At 34.9% G+C, this 18,889-nt stretch overlaps 1 protein-coding gene across 3 annotated transcripts in view; it reads right to left on the bottom strand.

Annotated features, from left to right (window-relative positions):
* LOC126830719 (serine/arginine repetitive matrix protein 2-like) overlaps positions 1-18,889 on the bottom strand; it is a 324,241-nt gene that overhangs the window by 286,688 nt on the left and 18,664 nt on the right. For all 3 annotated transcript variants that reach the window (XM_056103535.1, XM_056103533.1, XM_056103536.1), the window contains exon 2: positions 5,838-6,023. In XM_056103535.1, the coding sequence (XP_055959510.1) occupies positions 5,838-5,989 (152 nt within the window). In that variant the 5' untranslated portion in view covers positions 5,990-6,023. The remainder of the gene's footprint in view (positions 1-5,837; positions 6,024-18,889) is intronic.

Raw genomic sequence — 18,889 nt, 5'->3', positions numbered from 1 at the left:
AACATAAACACGACTAATACACAGTATCATATTGATTATAAAAGTACAATGTAGATATTGGTTACACTATATATGTCACAAAACAACAATCATTAGATAATAATAATTCCTTACTAATTATATAAATCATTTTAAGAGGTAGGAGTTATCCGTTGTTTAATTTAACAGTTATATCATTGAAATGAAATGGAGTTTAACGTCCTACTGTTCTGCTCCTAACCTGGGCTAATGAAGACGGGCATACGCCATACAGTGTGCTATGAGGGAAATTTTGCCCGGACAGCGGCACTACGGCCTACTCTTATATCGAATTCCAACTGCCAAGGGATCTTTTACGTGCACGCCAATGTGTACACGGGACCTCGGTTTTTCGTCCCATCCGAACGACTAGACAGCTTTCCTTGTCAGCCCCTCCGTCCTGCATCACTGACAAGGGAGAACCACGCCGGAAAATCTGGATGAACTTTCTCGGCCAATAGTTATATCATTACCCTGGTTAGAAAGGTACGAACAATTAAGGTATTTAAACAAATGGTTACGAAATAACATAACACTATAGACTTCTATGATAAGACATATAATACATGTTTAATATATATATATAAATGAAAATGTCCTACGCTAACAAATAATGAAATATGATAGTATCAGTAAATATAAAAAAACAAAGTAGTCGCGAACATCCTGGCTCTTGACTGCTTCAGTTGTTTGATCCTGGACTCTGTCTGTAATTAATAGTAAACTTTTACATTTTAGTGCCGTCAAATCTTTAATGTGCACGAAACCAGAAAATTGGCGATATTTAATTTTTGAACCAGTTACATATTTCAGTAGCTGACATGAACGCGATTCCGAAGTCCCGCATACATATTGGTGTGACTGTAAAAGATCACTTGGCAGTTGGAATTGTATATAAGAGTAGGCTAGGGCCGCTGTACGTTCGAAACATTCCTCATGATCCATTCCGAGCAGAATGGTGTTAAACCCCATTTCATTTTACTTTGATATTAATATCTATTGCGACATTGCTTTTCGTCCATTTCGCGAAACTGTTCTTTTAACATTTCGCGTAGATCAACTTTATTTTTCGATTCCCTTCTATCGTAATGCGTATGCAAAGAATATGTCAATATCTGAGTTATGCAAATGTGTGTTTTTATTTGGGGGTGGGGGAGTGTGTGTTTGTTTAGGGGGTGAGAGGTGGGGATAGTCTTATGTCATGCATCTGGCGATCGTGTGACGCCTTGGCACGGTGAAAGCCTTCAGTCTTGCAAGCAAGTCTAGTTATTGTTTGTTTTTGTAAGAAATCTTATATTTGTTGATAAATGTGATAATGGTTTCTTTTTTTTTATCATTTATTTTAAACCGGTGGGTGAACATTTTTAATTTCATATTGAAAAGTAACCGATATGAATTTTGATCTTATTGTGATTTTTTTTTTAATATTTTTATATTTTTATGACATAGATAATGTCTCAGCAAAATGTATCACCATCTGAATGTTTATATTGTTTTTATTTTCATGGGATAATGTCTCAACAAGAAAGCTAGACTTCTACCTCTGATATTATAATATAGTATATCGTAATGCACATGTATCACAAATGAATTTTTTTAATACTCTTTCATGTAGATCATATCTTACTTTTTATAAGCTTACCTTTTAATTTTTTATTAAGCACAGTACATTATGTTTTTATCATTTTGCATATTTATCAGACAATTGAAGTGATCATGTTTTAATTATGTCTATGTTACTGTTTTTATTTGAAATTGTAGTGATGTTGATCACAAAAATATAGCTGTTATATAAATCATAGTTTAATTGTTAATTTTCATTCCTGAAACAAACAATCTCAAACTGATGTACATGGTAGCTTATAAACAACTAAAGCAGTTGGCGTGGCAAAGGCGGCAAATCTGCCAAAAGCTTACAGGTTTATTTCTCATTTTGCCACACACTTTCATGATTTTTATAAATATCCACAGTATACGTTAGTATAACTGGTTTATGATTGTTGTATGACTGTGAATGGCCAGTGGTCAATGGCCTCGGAACCAGTAGGTGCCCAATTACATATATAAACTTGTTTCTATTCGACATTGACATCATACGGTCAAATATTGTGATTTAAGGTGTTGTCATGCAAAAAATAAATAACAGAACAGACTGAAAACATTTTTATGTGTACTTATTCATTCAAAAATAAGCCTATGTATTAATGTCAAAGCGCTACAATTTAAGTACACACAAATTTGTCCATTTTTTTGCTGTGATTTGTGCGAAATCGGCACAGATCCCAACTTTGAACCTCTGTAACATAAAAAGTATATACTAGAATATTATAGCAACAATTTGGCTTTATCAAGTACATCTAGATCTTTAATTAGTGCAATTTTCATAGACCTATCTTGTATAGTTACTGAGATATTGGCTTCGGTCAATTTTTTGCGTTTTTAAAAAAAAGCCGTTTTTTAGCGCCTCTGGTTTGCCTTCTTTAAAACGCTATAACTTTTTTAATTTTCAATATTTTTTCGAAATTTTTTCAGATTATTCATTCTAGATAGTTCACAATTGCAGTATCATTGTCATTTTTGAGTCATTGGTTGTATCTGAAAACCCGTTGGCAATGCTAATTCAACATCAGCTAATTCCAAAGAATTTACTACACGTGTTGCTATCACAAGCCATGCTGTATGGTATGGTACCAGTGACCCGTATGTAAACTTTGACCCCACAGCATTGCGCAATCCAGTGATAATATAAACAATTTTACAATTATATCCTCTCTATTATAATATTATTTCATCACATCATACTTGTTTCATTTTGAGACTTTGTTTGTGCAGTGATGAGGTTAATACTGTAAAACAATTAATTTGTCAATCAGTTGAGGCTATTTAATGCTTGGCAGTGAGTGCTAATAACGTACACAAAGTCAAAACTTTGAGCGAGAATTTAAAGACGTCAACTTCCCGAGACTTATTACTAATGACAAGTTCTATTTAAAATATTTACATGGTCTTAGTGAAAGAAAACAATGTTGTGGCTATCATTCCTGGGTTTAAAGGTCGGGTATCATATGAAAACGAAGGGGCACCGAAAACGAATACCGATTAGTAATTTTTTGAACCGGTTCAACAGTGCAACTGAACCGTGACCGGTTAACCGAGTGACCGTTTACATCCTTAACTAAAACTAACACTTATTACAGTATTTCAACATTGTACGGCAAAATAGACATTCAACGGCAAAACTGAACGATGACCCACAACTAAACACATCGTAATATCTGAGCATCGCACGTGAAATTAGATGTTTGACAACAAAATTGACACCTTGACTGATTTTAATCACGGCTCGGAAAATTGAACGTTCCAACTAATTATTGAACAGTCGTGCTAATTAGACGGGACGCTTATAATTCAACACGTGTCGAGAAACTAAACACTAGTTAATTAGACGCTTAGAGTAATCAAAATTAAACAGTGAGATTGAAATTCGATACAAATTGAGCACTATTCGGCGAAATTCAAAAATATTTATGAACTAGAAGAATGCCCGGCTTCGCCCGGGGGTCATAACTCCGAAAGCGGAAGTGGTAGACTAACGCCACCTGGCCTATGTTACTCCCCGGTTCGAGCTACCCCTATACCCCAAATTTCAGACTCGGGGCAGACCTAGTGTAGCCGCCAACCCCGAACAGACAGACAAACAGACAGACAGACAAACGACAGTCACAAATATTAGTATAGATAATTGGACACAGCGTTAGGGTGACCCGTGCACTCTACAGAAAGTTGGTCTCAACACGGCTAAATGTGCATGCTTCAGTTGCGTGTCTCGAACTGATTTCTGACTACCCCGCATTCTCTTTGAGTCGATAAATAGCCATGGCACGTGCAATTCTCTACAAATATATCAACTATTACAGCCGTAAAAAATCTATTGTTGATGATTTTGAATAGCAGTAAAATTTAGCTTCTTGGTTATTACAGCAGCTTTAGAAATTACGTTTGTTTTATTTTATAAATTGCTTTATCATTAACTGTACTGTTAAGAGCGGCATCTTTTGGTTTAGTACACATAATATCTCTGAATCACTTTCGTTAGCAGGAACATGATACTAGCAGTAGTTTCATTTTACTTTTACAAGTTTCTTAAAACAATTGTTGAGTTGGCTAAAGTGCTTATTTCTAAATTCAATTTCTTGTTCTAGCTTTCTGTTATGTTTCGTAAAAAAGTAGTCTTGATTATCCCGACTTGTCAATCAGACGTAGAATGGTCAATAGACTGGTTAAGCGAGACTAATTTCAAAACAAGGGCACATAACCTATCTTTTACTCAAAAGTGTCTGGATGTTATGGACGACACTTAATGGAACCAGTTTTCAGTCTATTATTTATAGATGATTAATGGTAATAGCTTATTAAGTACAACATGATCGTTTATTTAGTGACTATAATTGTGTGAAACTGATTTGAGGCTTGGCATATATATAAATACTGTGGCGTAATTGTCGAGATATTTGGAGATATTTATTTATGGTGGGTCAACCTAACATAGTAGAAATTAACGCTATTTTGCCAGATTAAACAGTACCAATGTTACAGTGTTAAGTGTATTATCAAAATCTGTAGTATGTTTCGTGGATTTCAAATATGTGTAACATCTACATGTTTGACTTTTGTTGTTATTATTACTATTCGTTCTTTGTCTGAAATGTTTGATTCTGTTATGTTTATTATTATTGAACTTATACTTGGCAATTTGATTCACAATAATTTGTCTACGATATCACGTGGACATAAAACTCTGCGAATGAACGAACGATCGATCCACAATAAAACTCTTGAACCTACATAACGTCCGGTCTTCATTAATATAATATTATATAATTTGTTGTTAATAAATATGCATTTGGCATAATTTAGACTTTTCTCATTTAGGCTAACTCCTAACCTTTTCCGCTGAGAGTTACTTCCCTTAGCCAACTTCCTTCACAATTAACTACTTATGGGATTGGTCGATAAAATTAGCACAATTATCAAGGGTGGATAACTTGAAAACATGTCCTCCAAAAGGATTAACCCATTGGTTAGTGAAGTAGAACGGAATGAAACCACTGGGGATAACGAGGATGTCACCTAATGAACGCCTACACCAAGTTTGAACTTTATAGCTCAATTAGAAGGAGAGTTATTGTGTTCCAAAGTCTCTGCCAATCAGAAAATGATCATTATTGAACTTAGTCAAGGTATTGATTTAATGAAACTATACATCCAGTTTCATAACTCGCACTTAATTAGAACTAAAGTTATTGTGTCCCAAAGCATCAACAAATCAAATTGCTTATCTCTGCTTACGCTAAGCAGAAAATGCTCATCTTCTAACTCCATCAAGGTATTGACCTAATAAACACCTACACCAAGTTTGAACACTCTAGCTCAATTAGGAGAGTTATTGTGTCCCAAAAAGTTTGACGGACGGACAGACACAGACAGACAGACAGATTGATGCACCCATTTCAATAGTCCCCTGCTTTCTTCGAAAGGCGGGGGATTATTATAGATCAATTATCAATTGGGTTGTTTATTTTTTAACAGTGATCGAGAAATTAAATTGGACACTCATTATCAAAATTGAATGGTTAGCTTTAAACTGGACAGAAGTACAAATAAGATGATTTTTGGTGATTTTAAACGATTTTTACGAATTTTTAAACAAAGAATTGATATGGAATGAATGTGCTAGATACACAAGATTAAATGATACTGGGTTATAGTGGATCTTACTGACATTTTTGCTCTTTATAGATATAAGTTACATGTCCTACCCTAGTTCTAACATTTGAGCTGCACCAAATTCTTGAAGAACGGCTCTCTGTATGATGGCTTGAGGTAGAGCTTCTCTTTGTTCTGCTTCCAACCATCGTAAGAGAGGAGCTCCATGTTGACGTAATGTCTTCGACAGTAAATATGGATCCATATTTTATCTTTTTACATTTATATAACTCATCAACCTGTAGAACACAAATACAAGCAGTTGCAATGCAAGATATATGTATGCCCACATTTTGCAAGAGATGAACAGAGAACAAGTAAACAAGCGCTTGCCATGCAAGATACGCCCACATTTTGCAAGAGATGGACAGAGAACAAGCTAAACAAGCCAACAGTGAGGCTGATGTCCACCGCTGAAATCCCAAAATAAATAGATGACACATATTAATTAACCGCACATTTATTTTTTTCAAAAGTAACGAGCAATCAAACTGATTATCAACTATACACTAAGTTTCATCACTCTCTATCAGATTGAATCAAAGTTATCTTGTCCCAAAGCATCGACAAATGAAATTGCTTAGCACTGCTTAGCTTTAGCTCGAAATGTTAATCATTGAACTCAGTAATGAACATCTACATCAAGTTTAAACATTCTACCTCAATTATAAGCAGAGTTGTTATGTGCCAAAGACTTGACCAATCAAATTGCTTATCGCCCCTTAGCCTAAGCAGAAAATTCTCATCATCAAACTTAGTCAAGGTAATGATATAATAAATCTATGCTCGGAGTTTCATCACTCTCACTTAATTATAACCAAAGTTATCGTGCTCCAAAGTATCAATCAATCAGATTGCTTATCTCTGCTTACACACTGGACCCTTTCTTCTGAGGCTGACCTTAAAAATATCTTTGTTTCGCCTACCGCGACCGACTAACTAAAACCACCCCCGACTTAAATCATTTTATTGCACTTTTCCACGATCTTTTTATTTTATTTTGTGTGTCAACCTGAAATGGAGGCAGACCACCATTAATTTTCCATATCTCGGTACCCACAAATTGTAGTGCCGGCTATTTTTAGATATATTTTTCTCCCTCCTTTCCTGCCATTTTGCATGCTTATCTCTATTGACTTTTTGGTGTAGAATTGATGAAGAGGCATTGAATTTCTATTTTCTGCCTGGTTTGGTGTCAGATTGAGATTTTTAAGGCGGAAGACTACAAGGAGTAAAGAGGCTTTGTTTTGTTTTTGCACTAACACGGACATGATATTCTGACCCCAGTCTGCTATGAATTTCAGTGAATTGAAATTTTGGTGGTCAACCTCATACAAATTTAGTACTCTGATGATCCCATGATGTCATACTTGCTGTGCTGTAAAGCGAAGTTCTCAACGAAATTTAGGGAATGGGCTACAGCATGTAGAACACCACTGATTTAACATTGGAGTCAATGGAGAAATTAATGGTGGTCTGCCTCCAAATATATCATGAGAGTTATTTCCCTTTACTATGGCTATGGTTTGATTCATTATTGAAACTGGTTGATCAAGATGAATGCGTCATAGGTGTCACTTCTCAACAAAATGGTTGCAGACGAATACACGTCCATTCCCACGAAATGATTCTGCCTCTATGTCTGTGGTGCGTAGTTTTAAACATGACGACGATATTTTCTATATCGGTTTTCGAGAAAAATGAAGGCACAACCCGCACTATCGTTAAAAACGTGTTGAAGGAGTTTCACACTTCAAGTTCGTGGCAAACCGTGTGCGAGAAAAATCCCGATGTCATTGATTTGTTTGCCAATAAAGAAGACGAATGTTTCCACCCGGAAAATTATTAAGCTGTCAAATTAGCTCTTAAGTTTAATAAAAACTTTCAGTTCGTTACTTTTTACGTCAGACCCCAAATTCATTAAACAAAATTAATGAATCTGTAGTATACAGCTAATAAGTTTTCTGTATTGATTTCTCTGACTTTAAAAAAAAATCTGAAAAAAAAAACGACCTACCGACCCTTCTCCTCGATTGTGGGTCGGGTTTGGTGAAACAAAGATATTTTTAAGGTCAGCCTGACTTGGTTGTTCAAGTTACTGATCAACCTGTAATGTGTTGTTTTAGCACGTGCACAAGTGATCATTTGAGGAAAAGTAGGTGTTCATATAAATGAACACCCCAACGTACTAACCCGGTGATTGTCAAAACAGACCATGCATTTTAGTGTGTGCACTGTATTAGAAATAACAAGAAACACTGTGTTAAAGTAGCTAAGTCTCTAACTCAATATCATCCAAAATCTTTGACATTGAAAACACAAATTATTTGTCAATTTAAATCAACATTGATGTTGTGATCTTACCGGGAAAAGATGGGCTTCTGATATCCAATATTTAACACAAAATAAACGTTTTACCATTGGTACACGAATCGTGTACCATAATGCGTTTCAGGCCCATTCTAACAAGGGACTAGAAGAATGAGGCTAGACATTCAACAAGTCATGTCAAACAGTGACGGCATGTTCATACCGAGAGAGTATGCGCAATAAATACTATGTAGACTAGAATAACCAGACGCTAGAAATTTGGATTCGATTGAGACTTCAAACATATTTCACCGAACATAACTGATTTGAAATTAGAGTAAAAATGAAAACGATTGAATGTAAATCAGTTTATATATATTCCTATTACATTATTATATGCGTTACGACCCATTTGTGTCAATTCCTAGGTACCAAACATTAGCGACTTAGCTCCTTTAATTAAAAAAGATAAAAATGTAGCGTCTAACGGTTGTATCCACTATCACAAAGACCCTCTAGTGGAACCTTGGCTACTGATCTGTTATCCAGGGAGGGGTTTTTCTAAGCTCGCCTGGGATCATAACTCTCTTCAGTTAGTAATGGGTAAGTGTCAGCTAAAGAGTGACTATATAAGGAATCCCTTCCCAAGTTCTTGACCAGGATCTCCAATAATTGAACGAAATACGACTGCAATGTCGCCTTGTACAATGTCTTCCCTTACTCAATAACACAAACAACAAAATAAATATTCATATAAAAATAAATATATATTATCTTCTAATCGAGATCAAATTACATATGTCGGACAAGAATCCAACATGATAAGGATGATAATGATATTAATATCAAACCACTTTCAGATGAAACCCAAATTATGGTCGACACACAACCACACGTGTACACGATCAGCAACGATATATGAAATCTGGTAAACTGACACACACGTAATAACGAACAATATGATTTCTAATAATAACACTAGAGATAGTAAAACACTATTAAACAATATAACTTAGCACCGACGCCGTCGAACACTCAGAGGGAATCACTGAATCATAAGAGAACACAAAAAGGAACCTTCAGACATCCACTCATGTTCTAATACTGTTAACTAAAATTTATCAGTTGAGCTCTCAATCAAAGATCTATCAAAAATGCGCTGTGTGACAGCTTATATACAATTATAAAATCTCGTAAACTAACGGGCAACGAGAACTCCCGTAATACCTTGCAAATACGGCTACCCGCGAACGTCACATTCATTCGTGAGACTTACGTATATATATAAATAAATTGAAAGTAGAATAACATCGAGATCACAAGATAAATTAAGTACATGCATTTAACTTACAAATGGACAAATGAATATTATAGTAAAAGAAAAATGTGACGAAAGACTAGGGAAGGTGGGTGGATATGGATAAATCTTCCGCATAAACGGTAGCCTATGAAATATAAACCGTCATAAATACATGTAGTTCAAACAAATAAACATTTGTTCAATGTAAATTGTGAAATACTTAGTATCATTAGCTAGAAAATGCATCCAATAGTATAAGGAACAAATACACAAAACCTAGCGAACTGGGATAAATTTCTGTTTGGTCATGTTTTAGATAATTGTAATCTTGTAAAATACCTTTCCTATATCATCGGACATGCTATTTTTTTTCGCACATGGTTACTTTGTTCTGTGGCTGACAATTCGTGAATGTAAAACATATTCCAGTCAATGCAGCATACAAAGTAGGTCGCGCACTGCATCTTGGGGTTTGTCTGTAATGTCACTAAACATCACAGAGTAAAAATAACCAAATCTCTTTAATTTCGTAGTTTTATAGTATATTCGGTAACAAAACTACTGAGAATTATCACATACAATCATATGTTAGTTGTGTGTGTGTTTCGGGTATTTATAAAACATGATTCATATTTTTAAAACATGGATAAACGCAGCGTGGGACGGCCCGAACTGAAGTGAATAAAGGCAATAATTGTGACGGTTTACGAATTGGTCTAGGCTGTAAATTATTGTCGATTTTTAAAGGTTTTTATTGACTTTAAAACTAATCCACCAAATACTTGTAGTTTCGATTTCTAGATTTAAAATGTAATTTCCATACACCTTAAAATGGGCCATTTGAAAATGTTAAAGTGCCGCGCCCTCTTTTGGATAAGGCCTATTTTACTCAACATGATTTATCCCCCCCCCCCCCAAGAATTCTTCTAGAGCTTATTACTGTGCGCTTCTCTTATTTATGTTATGTTAATAAAGTAAGCTTTCATTAAATAATTAAAGATATTAAAATTCTATTTTAAATAGGCCTATAATAACTTTTTTCAATAAACATTATTTGAGTTGATTGGTTTCTCTTTTTACAACCAAGTATAAACCAAAAACAACTTGAGAATGAATATTTTGCATATTGCTCTGGGTGTCATGTAATGTTTTGACGGCCTTTATAGGCCCCCCAAAACTATGAAATTGTCCATTTTACACTACTGCACACAAATATATAGAGGATATTTGTCGTTTTAGAGTGAATAACATATTTTATTTCATCGAGAAGCAAGAAAACTTGAGTGAAAATATAAACGTTTTCTTGCCAGTGGAATAACACTTTTATTTCACTGATAAACCGCGGTATTCCACTACTGATCATAAAATAAATTAAATTATTATAAATCTGAAGTTTGCTCTAGATATCCATGCCATTAGGTCTGATCTGTGTTCAGAGTTACTTTTATTTTTGTGATTTTTTGTCAACTGATTATTTAGAAATAGAAAATTTAATTTATACTGTGTTCTATTATGGAATTATCTGCCATACAAACTGAAGTTAACCATTACAGCATAATAGATAATCACAGAGTAAATTAAAATTATATTTTGAATTACTGAATGGTTTAAAATTATTGATAGTGCTTCAGCAAATATTTTATTGGTCGGATTAAGGCCTACCAGTAAAAGGGGAAATTAGATTTTGAATAGCATAACAGTATTTTTGTAATTTTAGAATTACGTATAGTTGTGATTTTTAAAAGATCAAACTTTAAATAGTAAGCTTTACCCAGTAAGTCTGAACTAGCTGCACATGTTCTTTTTACATTCTATACCTACATGTACATACTGCAAGTCTACTGAATAAAATAAATTTAGATTCATATGTTATTTTCATATTGTAGCTACATGTATATAGCAAGCGATAGAAACTGTCAGCGGACATAGTCCGATGAGAGACAGTTCCTAAAGGAGCTAGAGCCAAGAGTATTTTATCTTGGAAAACAACCAACGGCTCAGTAAGTCTGAACTAGCTGCACATGTTCTTTTTACATTCTATACCTACATGTACATACCGCAAGTCTACTGAATAAAATAAATTTAGATTCATATGTTATTTTCATATTGTAGCTACATGTATATAGCAAGCTATAGAAACTGTCAGCGGACATAGTCCGATGAGAGACAGTTCCTAAAGGAGCTAGAGCCAAGAGTATTTTATCTTGGAAAACAACCAACGGCTCAAATCTGTTTATAATTGGAAAACGTTATAGGCCTATTTGAAATTCAATTTTAATATTCTTAAATTATTATTTTATATTTTAATGAAGGCTTACTTTATGAAGATAAAATAAATAAGAGAAGCACACAGTAATAAGCTCTAGAAGACAAAGGATTTTTTTGGGGGGAGAAAAATAAGTCATGTTGATGTTGAGTAAAATACATGTAGCTAGGCCTTATCCCAAAAAGGGCGTGGTACTTTGACATTTTCAAATGGCCCAATTTAAGGTGTATGGAAATTACATTTCAAATCTAGGAATGGAAACAACAAGCATTTAGTGGAATAGTTTCAAAGTTAATAAAACCTCTTAAAAATCAACAATAATTTACGGCCTTAAATAGTCCAATTCGTAAACCATCACAAATGCCGTCTCTCGTCTCAGTCTCACTTCATTCCTGGCCGTACAACACTTTATGCATGTTTTAAAAATATGAATCATGTTTTATAAATTCCCGAAACACAGACACAACTAACATATTATGATTGTATGTGATAATTCCCAGTAGTTTTGTTACCGAAAATACTATAAAACTACGAAATTAAAGAGATTTAGTTCATCGATATAGATATCGTAACGTTGTTGAGCGAACTGTCAGTGTGTGTTTATTACAGACAATTCCCAAGATGCATTGCGTGTCGCTGTGTTACTATGGGCCGTAATGCGAGTCGCCACTCTGTGTATTTTTACTCTGTGGAGTTATTGTGTCCCAAAGAGTGTGACGGACAGACAGACTTACAGACAGACAAACAGACGGACGAACCCATTTTAATAGTCTCATTCTTTCTTTGAAAGGCGGGGACAAAAAGCATACAATAAGGGCCATAATCCAGGATGTTACGGTCCGACATGTGCAATATAACCAGCGGCTGCCAGGCAGGATACGCACACATTTTCGAGAGATGGATAGAGAACAAGCAAAAAAGAAAGTGATTTTTCGTACAATCATGTGCCATAATTCAGAAAATTACAATTCGATATGCGCAAATATGGAAAGGAACCAAGAAATTTGGGTTATAAACTCACATTTCAAGTTTCAACAAAATCGGATAAAAATTATGACCTCTATAGGGTCCACAACCTTGATATACCATATTTTTACGCTATTTGAGAACGAAGGGCGGCCATTTTGTGTGTCAGTTTTAAGCCGCTTTTCACGAAATTTGAACTCAGTCGTCCATAGGGTGTAACGGTGATATAATAATACGTTTTTTTAAATCGGATAAAAATTAAGACCTCTATAGGGTCCACAAGCTAAAAACGCGATTTTTCATACAATCAGGGGCCATAATTCAGGAAGTTACGTGCCGATATGCGCGAATATCGAAAGGAACCGAGATCTTTGGGTTATAAACTCATATTTCAAGTTTCAACAAAATTGGATAAAAATTGTGACCTATATAGGATCCACAACCTTGATATACCATATTTTTACGCTATTTGAGAACGAAGGGCGGCCATTTTGTCTGTCAATTTTAGGCCGATTTTCACGAAATTCGAACTCAGGTGTAACGGTGATATAATAATACGTTTTTTTAAATCGGATAAAAATTATGACCTCTATAGGGTCCACAAGCTAAAAACGCGATTTTTCATACAATCAGGGGCCATAATTCAGGAAGTTAAGTGCCGATATGCGCGAATATCGAAAGGAACCGAGATCTTTGGGTTATAAACTCATATTTCAAGTTTCAACAAAATTGGATAAAAATTGTGACCTCTATAGGGTCCACAACCTTGATATACCATATTTTTACGCTATTTGAGAACGAACGGCGGCCATTTTATCTGTCAATTTTGGGCCGATTTTCATGAAATTCGAACTCAGCCGTCCCTAGGGTGTAACGGTGATATAATATTACAGTCCGATATGCGCGAATATCGAAAGGAATCAAGATCTTTGGGTTATAAACTTACATTTCAAGTTTCAACAAAATCGGATAAAAATTGTGACCTCTATAGGGTCCACAACCTTGATATACCATATTTTTATGCTATTTGAGAACGAAGGGCGGCCATTTTGTCTGTCAGTTTTGGGCCGATTTTCACGAAATCATTGAGGTATCGTTGAGTGGCCTGAGGATTGCACTTCCGTGTGATACCCATTTCATACGGATACTGTGACCATGCAGCAAAATATGGCAAGCTGAAAATCAAGTATTTTCTGATTTGGAGCGTTTTTGGATGCCTTTAACTTGAAAACTGCTCCAGCAATTTTTATTAAACTTTCTCTATCGAGAGTCCCTTCGGTAGTGTTCAGCACGAAGACATCTAATAAGACTTTGAAATAACTGGAATAGGAGAAAAAAGGGACTGAAAATCGAAAAATGGGAAAAAATCGTTAAATTTTGGAAGATCCTCTATTTTTTTTTTATTTTTACAGATTTTCAAAAAAGGCTTTTGTATTTAGATAGCTGATCTTATGTCGATTCTAATAATGTATAACATGTATTCAGTTATTGAAATTTAATTTTCGATATTTTGACATTTTTGCATTTACGGCACATTTGGACATGGGATTCTTCATTGTGATTTCATCTGATCAGATAATGTAATATATCATTACAGAGCCCTGCGATCATTCAAGTGCCCAAACTGGTTATTAAAACTATCCTGACAATGATCTTCATACCGGAAGTATTAAAAAAAATGAAAAAAAATAAGTTAAAAAAATTGGCGCGCTTGCGAAAATCTTGATTTCTCCGTCAGATAATAGCGGACCATCATTGGACTATCATATGGCATCTAAATGATACGATTTCGCTGGTTAGGAAATAAATTATGGTACGCCAAAAATCTAGTATTTTCCGTTTTGGAGCCTTTTGAGACACATTTTTCTCGAAAACGACACCTACAATTTTTGTTTACTTACAGTCCTATCGTGGTCTAGTGTGTAAATCCAAAAATAATGGCATTGAAATAATATAAGTGGTCCAAATAGGACCTCAGTCTTTGAAAAAAGTTGAAAAATCCTTAAATTACTGAAAATGCTCTTCTATTTTTCTTTCTTTTGAAAACAGGTTAACGAATGTTTCTGAAACTTTTGGTACAGAAAGTTAACTATCCAAACATCTTGTTAAAACTATCCCGACAATGATCTAAAAACCGGAAGTAGTCGAAAAAATATCTGATACTTTGGAAAAAAAACAAAAAAACGTAAGAAGTAAAAAAAATGGTGATCTTGAGCAAAGAGTAATTACTATGCCAGATTTCACCAAATCAAAACAACTAAAGGTTCATTGGATAGCCCGAACAATGAACAATCTTACGAAATCTAAATGGTAAAAATTTGCTGGTTAGGCAATATATTATGGGTTGCTGAAAATCTAGTATTTTCCTTTTTGGAGCCTATTCAGACGCTTTTATCTTGAAAACTACTTTTATTTCATTTCTGAATCTTCTGTTACTTAGAGTCCTAACGCCGGTCTAGGGTGTGATTCTAAATTTAAAAGCCTCAATATAGTATAACTGGTCCAAAAAGGGCCACAATCTTTGAAAAAAGTCGAAAAATCGTTATACTTGTATAAATCTAATGTACTTCTAATGGTGTAAGGGAGGTAACTAGTCTTAAGCTAGATGGTGCTGGCTACCAATTTTTTGCTACAATCCGATATTTTGAAAAAAAAATGCAAAAAAATGTGGTATTTGCCAAAAACGTGATTTCTCCATTGGATATTACCACATCAAAAGACCTAAAGTTTATCGACTTGTACATCAAGTGTGACCTTTGACATCACGCGTGCAGAAATTCCTAATCGTCGGGCTGTCAATGTTTTTGTTCTGTATACGCTCAATGAGTGTTTTTCGGGGAATTCATTATTTTTCTACTTTCCATATATACATGTACCAAAATTGCCATACTTTTATTGGAAATAACCACCCGATAAATACTTTTCTGGCAACCCATCTTTAAAATATTTCTTTGTAACTTTCATAAACTCGTAGCAATAATTCATACGAAGGGAATGTATGCGAAGATTAGTTTGTAATATGAGCAGGTGTCGAGAAATAGGTAATTTTGCATGTGTCACTTTTCACGCTTTTTTGCCTGGAAAAGAATCAATTATTATTCGATTTTCAATATTGCTTTACCATTTGATGCCTAATGCCAATCTTGACTAGGTCAAACCAATTTAACATTTTCACTGGACATCACCAGAAATGACGTCATTTCGGCAAAAACTGTATTTTTAGTTTAAAAATACATATTTTATTCAATTGAGTATTATTAATATTTGTAATATTTTGAAAATGATCATATTTTGTTCCCATCAACAAATAGAATGAACCAATACGATCATACAGATACCACAAAATGGTTTCTAACTTGTACAGTTGCAGAGAAATAGACGATTTTCCACAAGTCACTTTTCAAGGTTTTTGGTCTATAAAAGTAGCAATTATTATTCGATTTACATAAAAGTTTCACAATGTCATGATGCTATTTCTGATTTTTATCAAATTTTCACCATATGATGTTTTATCCCATTATGATTTCATAGAACTAATTTAAAATTTTCAGTATAATCGGAAGTAATGTCATTTTGGCAAAAACTGTATTTTTAGCCTTAACCAGCGGCTGCCAGGCAGGATACGCCCACATTTTCGAGAGATGGATAGAAAACAAGCTAAAACGAAAGTGATTTTTCTTACAACCAAGGGCCATAATTCAGGAAATTACAATTTGATATGCACAAATATGGAAAGGAACCGAGATCTTTGGGTTATAAACTTACATTTCAAGTTTCAACAAAATTGGATAAAAATTGTGATCTCTATGGGGTCCACAACCTTGATATACCATATTTTTAGGCAATTTGAGAACGAGGGGCAGCCATTTTTTCTGACAGTTTTAGGCCGTTTTTCACGAAATTCGAACTCAGACCGTCGTTAGGGTGTAACGGTGATTTAATAATACGTTCTTTTAAATCGGATAAAAATTATGACCTCTATAGGGTCCACAAGCTAAAAACCTGATTTTTCGAACAATCAGGGGCCATAATTCAGGAAGTTACGGTCCGATATGCGCGAATATCAAAAGAAACTGCGATCTTTGGGTTATAAACTTACATTCCAAGTTTCAACAAAATAGGATTAAAATTGTGATCTCTATAGGGTCCACAACCTTGATATACCATATTTTTACGCAATTTGAGAACGAGGGGCAGCCATTTTTTCTGTCAGTTTTAGGCCGATTTTCACGAAATTCGAACTCAGACCGTCGTTAGGGTGTAACGGTGATTTAATAATACGTTTTTTTAAATCGGATAAAAATTATGACCTCTATAGGGTCCACAAGCTAAAAACCTGATTTTTCGAACAATCAGGGGCCATAATTCAGGAAGTTACGGTCCGATATGCGCGAATATCAAAAGGAACTGCGATCTTTGGGTTATAAACTTACATTCCAAGTTTCAACAAAATAGGATTAAAATTGTGACCTCTATAGGGTCCACAACCTTGATATACCATATTTTTACGCTATTTGAAAACGAAGGGCGGCCATTTTATCTGTCAGTTTTCGGCTGATTTTCACGAAATTCGAACTCAGCCATCCTTAGGGTGTAACGGTGATATAATAATATGATTTTTTAAATTGGATAATTATTATGACCTCAATAGTGTCCACAAGCTAAAAACGCAATTTTTCGTACAATCAGGGGCCATAATTCAGGAAGTTACGGTCCGATATGCGCGAATATCGAAAAGAACCGAGATCTTTGGGTTATAAACCTACATTTCAAGTTTCAACAAAATCGGATAAAAATTGTGACCTCTATAGGGTCGATAACATTGATATACCATATTTTTACGCTATTTGAGAACGAACGGCAGCCATTTTGTCTGTCAGTTTTGGGCCGATTTTCACGAAATTCGAACTCAGTCGTCCTTAGGGTGTAACGGTCATATAAAATACGTTTTTTTAAATCGGATAAAAATTATGACCTCTATAGGGTCCACAAACTAAAATCGTGATTTTTCATACAATCAGTGGCCAAAATTCAGGAAGTTACGGTCCGATATGCGCATATATCGAAAGGAATCGAGATCATTGGGTTATAAACTTACATTTCAAGTTTATACCAAATCGGATAAAAATTGTGACCTCTACAGTGTTCACAAGCTCAAAACGTGATTTTTCGTACAATCCATGAAGTTACGGTCCGATACATGCCAATATCGAAAGGAACCGAGATCTTAGGGTGATAAACCTATATTTCAAGTTTCATTGAAATCGGATAAAAATTGTGACCAGTAGACTGATCACAAACAATTGTGGACAGACATCCGGACGGACGGACAGGGGCGACGACAATCTACGTCCACATGAAAATGTGGGCGTATAAAAAAAAACATGTGATCCCAACTGAGTATTCATTGGTGTCTACTGATAAGTTCATAGCTGTGTATTGAGTCATTCTATGTGTCTATGACTAGTCTGTGTCTATGGTTGCATGCCATTTAGCCAGGTCCGACGCTTTTTTTCATGTGTTCCAAGGTGTGCCGATGGCATAAAAAGGTCGAGAACCACTGGGTTGACTACTTTAAATTGCAGTGTAATAAACCATCACATAGAACACACATCCAAAAAATAAAACAAATTTAAAATTCAACCTTCTTTCATCAATTCATCTGGTCTTCTCGATTACAATCTAGTGGTAATCACTTTTAAGCTTTATTCTAACCAGCGGCTGCCAGGCAGGATACGCCCACATTTTCGAGAGATGGATAGAGAACAAGCCAAAAAGAAAGCGATTTTTCCTACAATCAAGGGCCATAATTCAGGAAATTACAATTCGATATGCGCAAATATCGAAAGGAACCGAGATCTTTGTGTTATAAACTTACATTTCAAGTTTCAACAAAATCGGATTAAAATTGTGACCTCTATAGGGTCCACAGCCTTGATATACCATATTTTTACGCTATTTGAGAACGAAGGGCGGCCATTTTGTCTGTCAGTTTTGGGCCGATTTTCACGAAATTCGAACTCAGCCGTCCTTATGGTGTAACGGTGATATAATAATAGTTTTTTTTAAAAATCGGATAAAAATTATGACCTCTATAGGGTCCACAAGCTAAAAACGTGATTTTTCATACAATCAGGGGCCATAACTCAAGAAGCTACGGTCCGATATGTGCAAATATCGAAAGGAACCAAGATCTTCAGGTTATAAACATGCATTTCAAGTTTGACCAAAATCGAATTAAAATTGTGACCTCTATAGGGTCC

Source organism: Patella vulgata, chromosome 1 (genome assembly GCF_932274485.2).
Source record: "Patella vulgata chromosome 1, xgPatVulg1.2, whole genome shotgun sequence".
NCBI lineage: Eukaryota > Metazoa > Mollusca > Gastropoda > Patellidae > Patella > Patella vulgata.
Note: the sequence above shows the minus strand (reverse complement) of the source record. Positions and strands in the feature narration are given on the sequence as shown.